At 40.1% G+C, this 9,624-nt stretch overlaps 1 protein-coding gene and 1 long non-coding RNA gene across 6 annotated transcripts in view; one reads left to right on the plus strand and one right to left on the minus strand.

The window, feature by feature from the left end:
- LOC103465953 (uncharacterized) overlaps positions 1-961 on the plus strand; it is a 44,112-nt gene extending 43,151 nt beyond the window's left edge. For both annotated transcript variants that reach the window (XR_001776690.2, XR_533888.3), the window contains one exon: positions 757-961. This is a non-coding gene — a long non-coding RNA (uncharacterized LOC103465953). The remainder of the gene's footprint in view (positions 1-756) is intronic.
- snupn (snurportin 1) lies at positions 44-9,385 on the minus strand. Of its 4 annotated transcripts, XR_014087810.1 has the most exons (10): positions 8,029-8,214; positions 7,267-7,431; positions 6,748-6,925; positions 6,479-6,583; positions 3,611-3,707; positions 2,617-2,714; positions 2,419-2,496; positions 1,023-1,103; positions 352-924; positions 44-268 (listed from the first exon to the last, which is right to left on the minus strand). XR_014087810.1 is itself a non-coding variant. In XM_008411191.3 (9 exons), exons 2-9 carry the CDS (start codon positions 7,422-7,424, stop codon positions 604-606), a joined length of 1,116 nt encoding a protein of 371 aa, XP_008409413.2. In that variant the 5' UTR covers positions 7,425-7,431; positions 9,276-9,385; the 3' UTR covers positions 44-603. The 4 variants fall into 4 exon arrangements, 3 of the variants coding, with proteins under 3 accessions (XP_008409413.2, XP_081463929.1, XP_008409412.2); XM_008411191.3 differs by lacking the exon at positions 8,029-8,214 and adding an exon at positions 9,276-9,385 and having other exon boundaries at positions 44-924; XM_081607803.1 differs by lacking the exon at positions 8,029-8,214 and adding an exon at positions 9,285-9,309 and having other exon boundaries at positions 44-924.
- Positions 9,386-9,624: the final 239 nt, after the last annotated feature.

The following is a 9,624-nucleotide window of genomic DNA, read 5'->3' on the forward strand; positions in this document are numbered from 1 at the left end:
CAAAATAAAACTTCAGAGCAATGTGTGGAAACATGATAAAAACTGTCAATAAAAAGGCATTTATTTTGAAATGTGCACTTTAAAACATTTTAACTTTACCATTCTACTATAAAAATCCATCACAGATGCTAATCAGCCACTGACAGGATGTCGTCGGTGACTCTTCACCATCCACCGACAGCTCAGCATGCTCTACTGGCGCTGAACTAATGACCTGCTGAAGCTGCTGTATTCTGCTGAGTAGGCATGAACAGCAGCTGCAGAAAACCTGCAAACCCACAAACGGTAAAGATGAGATGTTTCATGCAGGCTGTATCCACAATGAGAACGCACAGAGCAGAAAGAAATTACTTGGCCAAACAGAGGTTGTCGTTTTTGTGTCTCCGTCGTCTGTTCCTAGTTGTGTTTTGATGGTTTGAAGGTCAACGTGTAGCATGGCACCGCTAATCTGCACTCTGAGGGCATCCAGAGATGTGCCGGATTAAAATTAGCCACGCGTTGTGATTGGTCCTTGAGCAGAGTTTTCTAAAGAGCTTCTCGTGTGCTGCTGACACGTAGAAAACCTACGCGTCGGTTTTCCACTCGGGTCGCTTTTCCACTCCCTCACATTTCCATGTTCGCCTCCTTTATTGGCTTCTGATTCAGGAAGTTCAAGGCTTCCTTGCTGTCCGTGCTCGGAGTGGACAGGTACTCCAACTCATAGCCGCCGCTTCTGTTGGCGGGGCGGACCTCAACGGATGCTTGTTTGTGTTCCAGGATCTGCTGCAGCTGCTGGCCGGCGTACTCCGGCTTGGCAGTGAGGGGTCCAACAGGAACCTCCATACCCAGGATGTCTGTCACCATGTAGGGGCGAAGCCAGCCAACCAGAGGGGTGCTGCCGGGGGTGTAGTGGGTCTGCCGATGGTAGAAGAGAAGTCCGTCCACCTGCAGAGGCAAAAATAAAACAATACTACCAGTGAAATTGACTTTTTATTACGCATTACACCCCACACGAAGACCGATGTTGGAGATGAACGACTTACACCGAAGCTGTACTCGGCTGCCAGTGCTTTCTGAATGGACTCGGCTCTGCAGTCGGTGCTTTGGAGACTCACGAACCGGAACTGTTGGAGCAGAGAAAACAAAACCTGAGCATCGTCGTTTTAGCTCCAAATGAGTTTTCTTTGTTAAACCCTCATGATTATTTAGCTCCTATTGGGCTTGACAACAAAAAAATATTCAATTAATATTCAATTGATTTTAATGGCATGCCTTAGTTTCCCTGGTCTCTATAACTGAAGGCATCACAGTAAATTAATGTCACTTGTGATTAACCCTTGTGTCTAGAAATGGGGTCCAACCGACTCCACACACGTAAAACTTGTATCATTTGCCTCAGTCCTCTACGTTTGCCTCAGTCCTCTACGTCACACACACAAGGGTTAAATTTACCCTACTGAAAGACGTTTCCGTCTTCAACACAGAAGAATGATGACACATCAACCAGGGTGTCCTTAAAACGTCTTCAACTTATGCATCTGAAAGCAAGACCTTAAAATATGATCGTTTATTTTAATCTTGAAATCAGTCAGACTGTGCAGCTGTGGCTACAGTTCAGTAGCTCACCATCATCAGTGTGTGAATGGAAATGACTGATTTCATGTAAAGCGTCTTTGAGAAGCCATGGAGGGACTGTTTTTTTTCCTCGCTGGTCTTAACTGTCAGGCAAAAGTTTGAGTCACACTCAGACACCTTCATTACACTCTGTGACTCGAGACGGATGATAATGATAATAATTTTGTCTATGGCCTCATAGACATAACAGACATTATGTCGATGACATATTGTGGGTTTGCAGGCTCAAAATGAATGAAACTGTAGCATCACGCTTTAAATTTTTATTAAATTTAGCCCAAATATGCGAGTGAAGATTTTGGTAGCTGACCTGTTCAAACAGAATAATGATTTTAGCTGATCGGAACACTTTCAGAAATGAATACATGTAGAGATAAAGAGATACCGGGCAACTTTTTTTCTGCAGTTTTCTTGATAATTTAGCTTACTGACAACTAAAACGGAAGCATGTGTGAATGAGAGCAGCTATTTTGAGAGTTGAACTCCAGTGTATGAGCCTGAACAGCAGATGCAAATAAAAGCCGGCATGTTCCTGGTTCCAACGGCTACATAATGACTTAACACTCACATGAGAGAAAAACATTATGAGAGATTTCACAATTAAACGGATACATTTGGGAGAACTAACTTCTATTGGAACTTAGCTCAGATAATTTGCTTAATGAGCTACAAACATGAAATAATTCAGTTTAATCGTGTGAACTGAACTTAAAACAAGTCTAATCGTCTTCAGTCTGGAGCTTGTTAAACTTGAAATAAACAATTTGACAAGAGGAGAGAGTTCGTCTGGGTGCAGATACCCACAGGGTTGCGTTTGGCGATCTCCGACAGGCCGTCCGTCTCCTGGACCTTAGACTGGAGCCAGTAGAAGCGAAACTCAGTCTGTCGGTGAGAAAACAGGAACAAGAGAAACTTGGAAGTTTTCTTTCACATTCCAAGTCAATAAAAATGAACAACGTGGCCACATTAGAAGGGCTGGACGAGCCGTCCTGGACTGCTTACTGGGCAGTCGTAGACCGGGTGTCCTCTCCAACACATGACATCCAGGATGTAGTACGTTCTGTCCACCTCGCTGTAAATGCAGTCCAAGATGGTGTAGTCTACATAGGAAAGAGACCAGCGAACATTCAATGAAAAACATATTGCCAATCCTAAAACTCTTAGAAGAAGAAAGATACATTTCTTAGGCCCCCCAAGGGAGAAAATTGACATTTCAGTGCAGCCAAAAGAACCAAAAATAAATAAACATCATAAGACATGTGTACACAGGTGCCTGGGGCTGCAGCTATGGGAGGCTCCGGCCTTTAGCAATGGATACAACCTGACGTTAGCAAAATTGTCTTATAATTTTCTGTTTCGACAGCTGAAGGACTTTTTGTAATGATATAGAATTAGATTTTCTACTCGGTTTAGAATAAAACAGGTACAAAAAGAAAAAAGCAAATGAAACTAAAACACCACTCCCTTCTGATTGGAGAAGTTCGTTTTCTGCTTAAATTGACCTCAAACATTATTTTTCACTTTTGTTTGAGGTATGACCTTAACTACACAAGGGTGTAAGAAAATGGATGGATGGATGGATGGATAACGCTAGAAAAGGTTTTTGAAGAACGTTCAAGAAAAATAAACCCTAAAAAACCCTAAAAAAGTTAGGAAGCTTTACATCTTCCAAACACCATTCATTTCCAAACCTATAAAAATCAATTGTTGTTTCTTTACTGTTTAAATCAATTTTTTGTGGAGCACATAAAAGGAAAAGAATCCACAGAAATGTTGTGTTTTTAATTGGGGAAGAATTATGACCTTTGAGTCAAAACTTAGTGACTTTGGACTTTGGTGTAAATCAATACTCCATCTTTGGCTGAAGGTAGAGGTGAAGTATTCCTCTGCGACTGTCACAATAAAACTTGAGGTACAGAGTTTTTATATATATAAAAAATGTGAGTGGCCTATCAGAGTAGCCCCTCTTTCTACGGTAAACAACAGACCCGCTCACCTTTTCCCATGGCAGAGTTGTGTCTGTTCCCACCGGGGAGCAGGGAGGGGAAGCGGCTCACACAATAGCCGCTTTTAGTGTACGCAGCGGTGGAACCCTTTAAGACACACACACCACCCAGAGAAGAGAGAAATGTTACCGTTCCTGCGCTGGTCTCAACACTTCTGCCAATGCAAGAGTCAAAGAGTTTACAGAGCTACAGGATATTGAACCTTGGTTCGCACATATTCACTTTTACACATTGCTCTTTAGCCCTGTGACAGACTGGCGACCTGTCCAGGGTGACCCCCCCTCTCGCCCGGAACGTTAGCTGGAGATAGGCACCAGCAACCCTCCCGACCCCACTGAGGGACAAGGGTGTAAAGAAAATGGATGGATGGACATTGCTCTTTAACTTATGTCCACCTGTGTGTAAACACAGGAAGGCAGGAAACTATCTGCTGCTGATGAAACCGTCTGATTGCCCTCTGTGTATATTTACAGACAAACTAAATTGACATTTGAACAAGCGTCAAGAGGAAATTGGTATCAGTGTTGCCAATACTGCCTCCAACTTAGGAAAAAACCAAGCATGGGCAATGGAAAGCTACACCGTGGCATTGTAGCCCTGGCTAAATGTTTAGGAAGGCGAACCTCCACCCACAACCTCAAGACCGTTTACGCTTCATACAAGTTTTCATCCAACGTCACCATGTGCTTCTATCATTTTGTCCGCAGAGAAGCGAGACACCAGGCCGGATCTACTTTGTATAGAACTGTAGCGAAGCGTTGTGTGATTGGTTTGTTGCCATGTTTTATTCAGAAAGGCGTTCAGACAGCAGTGCTGATATTTCTCATTAACTAATCCACTTCCACTATCCGGTTTTTGAATCGAGAGGCGACACGAATATTTTTGAGGACTGTTTATCTTTGTGTTTGTCCTCCTTGCTGGGTTCTTTGTTCCTCATGCTGTTCACAGACATTCTTAAGCAAACTTCTAAAGCCTTCACAAACCAGCTGAGTTCATACTGACATTTATTTATTAGGCTCCAACTGAAGGCAGACAGTTATTTAAGGGGTAAAGGGAACTAAATAGAAATGTATACTACAGTGTTCAGACTTTACTTTCTTAGAAAAACATGACTGTAACCATTGTATGCTACATTGTGTCACAGAAAGTCCTCTGTTGTTTGTGTTTTAAACATCCTAAAATGGGAAAATGTCTGATACTTGTCCAGTTGAAGAGAGGAACGGATGAAAAGCAAGGGGCTCTTTGGGAAACGCATCACGACAAATGTGTTGTGGTAATTAAAACGCCACTTAATGACACCGACCTGCTTACTAAGCTTTAAAACTTTCACACAGCAACAAGTACCCTGCACACTCCTGATGCATCAAACCCTTTCACATCCTCTATGTGGTCAAACTTTTCTGCTTTGTCTACCAACTTACCATCAGCTGAGAAAAAAAAAAAAAAAAAGAAGAAGTATGCTTTTTTTTTTTTGGTCAAAACTGACAGAAGATCAGTAAATAACTTGTCATTCTTGACGAGAGTGATGCGATTGTTCCAAAAGCATTAGGGAAGCCTGCAAGCATCTTGCTGTGAACTGAAAACTTAAGAAACCACAGAGACTCCTCACCGCCGGATGGGTCAGGGTTAGTCAGATTCCTGAGGCTCCATGGGTTCTGTCCGACACGGCGAACGATCGGGACTTTTTGATGCGGAGCCGTTTTTACAGATTAGACGTCACCGAGGTTAGGCTTTGAGATAACGAATGAGGAACCAGCCTGCTGTGATAACATCACAGGGCGAGACGCAACGAGAAAGTTTCTGTGTGAAAGTGGAAAAAAAAATAAAAAAGCCTTCCACACATAAACCATTCGCTTTTACAGTGAAGTCGAGATTCTTTCAGGCATCTGAATGTTTATTTACATTTTTGCATTCATTAGGAATAATCCTATTAGATTACAAGCATTATATGTGGAATAATTATAATTACTGACGGGCATTTGCAACTTTCTCCCTGCTTAGAGAGAAATTTGGATTTTGAATTTGCTTCCAAGCATCTTGAAGAAAAATGTTTAACAAGATGATCTTAGCTATTTTTCAGTTCTCAGGGAATAATTGGGAGTAATTTAATGTCTAGAACAGAATAACACTGAAAGTCGCAGTCCTTTTTATTTAGATCTATTGTTATTAGATTGGCAACTGCACAAATAAACATTTCATAAGAATAAGTAACCATCATCTTTTTGAAAATTTATCTTTGTCTTTAATAAAAAGAAATCACAAATATAGCTATATAATACAAACTCAAAAATACTTTAATGACACTTTCTGTTTTTCTAACTCATTCAAAATTCTTCAAAAATGTATTGTAAATATTAATAAATAATTAACTGTAAACAGTTGCTCTTTAAAAATAACAGATTTCCTGCTGTAGATATTGATAAAAAAAATTCTAAGATATTTTCCCCAAAAGGTCAGGTAATATTTGTGGCTCTTAAACTTGTTCAAAATGGCTCTTTGGATTATAAAGGTTGCAGGCGCCTGATCTATAGCGTCCCACTGGCATGCTGCCATCGTGATACGAATATGAATAACAATATATAAATGAAAAAGAAAATCATTCAAAAGTTCAACATTCCTCCCAGTACCAGGAAGTTTCAATTACAGCAAATGGAAAATCCAGTAAGAAACGTCTCCTGGCATCATCTTTATCCTGTCAGCAAACTCGGCTTCTTTATTTGAATTGATGGATTTATTTGAGACATTCCACCAAGGGGGAAAAAAACTAAACAAAAGGTAGTATTAACATATTCCTAAGTGTAAATAACAAACACAAAGATAACAGCTTCCTAACATTCTGCAATGTAAGGGTGGCTTACCTTGGAGGCAACAATTAGAGATCTTTTCCCCACAGGACAGACCACCATCAGCCAGTCGGTGTCCAGATCTGGCGGGACGTCCACCAGCCACTCTGACAGCATGAGCTAAACGGGAATCAGACACCTGGTTATCTTCGCGTGGCATCCATGAGAATTCACTTTTAGAAAACACCAAGATGAACCAGCAGAACAGTAGCGGTGGAACTCCGCTGCCCTCTGCTGGACATTGGTGTTGCACGTTTTGGTTGCCAAAAGGCTTCGCCGCTGACCTGGTTTGCATAATGCTTGGGCAGCTTCCTCCTCTCTACCTCCATCCCCTCCTCTTCCTCTTCCTGTTGCCGGTCCCCGTCCTCCTGTTTGTCCATGTCGTCCGCCCCGTCGCTGTCTGGCCCCGTCCAGTCCCCATCAGCCAGGCGTCGTGCGTGATTGACATAGTTTAATCTTTTCCTGAGATTTCAAAAAGAAGAAGAAGAAAAAAAAGGATTTACAGGGCCAGATTTACAAGTAATGTGAGGCCCCTGAGCGGCAGCCATTTTTGGTGCCCTAACCAGCACATAAAAATGATTTTACTAATGCAAATAATGGTACATTAATACATGACTGGGTATGAACTGATGCCTGCCAACAGCTCCATGTTATCCCCAAATAATTTGGCTATAATGTGATAAATTTTCAAATAGTTTATTCGCATTCCACCAAGAATGCATTTAATAAACTTCTGCCCGGAACTGAATACGGTTTCAATGTGTCATCAAGCATGAACATAGGCAACATGTGGTTGGTTTTACGTTTTCTGCAGGTCAAGAAAACGCCGTCGCCGCTCGCTCTGCTCCAGAACGCTGTACTTGCTCTTGTACTGAGCCAGTCGAGGGTGAGGAGCGGCTGTGCTGTTTGGCTCCTTGGACACAGCGAAGCTGCATGAGAGGGCTGCGGTCAGGTCGTCCATGGCAACGCTGCAATTACATAAGAAGTTAGATGTAAAAACAATGGCATTATTATACATGGGAGTCAATCCAGGAGTCGAAATAAACCATCTGAAAACTGTTAGTGGATACTTGAAAACAAAATCATCAAGTGATGGATTAAGATAGAGTAATCTACTTTTGAACTGAAGAATGTTTGTATATAATTTTCAACTGAACCTATATTATTCTTGTTTTTAAACTTGTGAATTGTGATGTCTACATTTTTGATTTTCCCTCTCATAATACTGAATTAGAACAAACTAACATTAATTTGTGACTGGACATTTCAATAGATATACATCAAACTCATAACACCAATCCACAACTGCTTTCCAAACACGTTCTCGTCTAAAAGAGAATTAAATTAGAGGTTAAACGCCGGGATACTTAATTTTCAGATTGTCACTTGTAGCTAGCGACTAGCTTCGAGCTAACCACCCTAGCATGATAAGCTTGTTAGCAGCTGTCTCTCTGAGGTTTGCGGTGCTATGCTGATTTTCTATAACCTGCACATAATGCTAATTAAATATATTAACAAGCAAATTGGTTATAGTACTCGTAGTTGCAGCTAAAATAAACATATACCTTGGCATTCAGGGAGGCTGCTACTTCTGGTGGTGCTAACACGTCACGCTGCCGTCATGTTTACTGCCGGGTCAGAGGGTTCAGATGGCCGACATTTAGCACAACTATTCCGGAGTTGCACAACTTTGGTTGAGTAGTGATAATTTTACCGTGAAACATGTATGTGCGTCATTTATTTTGTTGGGGCCCACTTTTAAAATTCCTTTTGAAGGAATATTACTAGTTTAACCAAATTTTCGGCGTTGAAAATTATGCAGTAGTATATGCAGGCTACATAGCTACAACTTTGAAAATGCATGAAAAACCAAACCACGAGACGAAACACAGCAACTTACTGAAACATGAGAAATTAGACTGAGTGACTGAATGTTTCTCTCTCCATCCAGACTAACTTATATTTTACAAACGGATCAGGTTTGACACTGTTGGGTACTGCATATTCAAAAGTCTTCCCCCAGAGATCCATCACTCAGACTTGTTTTTGTGAAACTTTTACCAGTGTTCTGACAAGTGGCACACAGGCAGAACAATCCTGTGTAACCAATATCGGTGAATCAGAGGAAGCGAGTTGTTATATAATGTTACTCCGGCAAGAGTTCGTTTATTCTGACGCACATTTTCAAATCAATTAAAAAAAAAAAAAAAAAAAATACAGTTACAATGTATTTCAAATTCAGGAGTCTTTGCAAAGAAATAAAATGCACAAATAAAATAACATGTTAACCATACATTTTCAATTAATGAAAAGAAAAAAATACAATTATAATACAATTCAAATTCAGTCAACAATATCTGGACTTCTTACAAAGAAAGAAAAATAAACGTGCACAAATAAAATAACTTTTTTTTTTTTAATGAAGAAAATCTGGTCATGTTAAGTCAACATAACCAAACTGAGGAAAACTTTCCATCTACAAACAGTAAATACCAACGTCTGGCAGTTACAACCGTCACAGCGGTTATAAAAGAGATTAAGCTTATCGCAAAATAAATAAATAATAAATAAATTATGAGGGAAAAAAATACTACAACAAACATTACCCGAATACCGATATGGCAATAGTGCCCAAATACAAAAATCCAAAATCACAACACAAATCAAGCACCGACACAGATCAAAGCTTAGTATAAAATTATCCAAATGACACATATAAGTTACACAAAATATTATAAAACTGCTCTAAATATATTTACAGAACATTTTAAACCAGTTTTTTATGGGCTTATAAGAGTTGCCTCTTACTCACTTTACTCACTGTGGATCACAGAGGAAGTGAGTTGTTAGTTATAACGTTACTGCGGCAAGAGCGCGTTTATTCTGAGCTGTGCATGCCCAGAACCAGAAAACCCGTTCTTCCGGTTAGACCCACAGTGGCACGAGAGCGCCCCCACTGGCAAGACGTTCTATGTACACAACATATATATCCATACTATACATATGAGGAAAAAAGAAGAAAAAAAGAAAGCAGAAATTAAGACTAATTCAAAAATAGGCGGTGTATTATTATTATTATTATTATTATTATTATTATTATTATTATTATTATTATTATTATTTACTCAATTTTTTTTTACAGAGGTAATCATTTTGAAACC

Source organism: Poecilia reticulata, chromosome 6 (genome assembly GCF_904066995.2).
Source record: "Poecilia reticulata chromosome 6, P_reticulata-male-v2, whole genome shotgun sequence".
Classification (NCBI taxonomy): domain Eukaryota; kingdom Metazoa; phylum Chordata; class Actinopteri; order Cyprinodontiformes; family Poeciliidae; genus Poecilia; species Poecilia reticulata.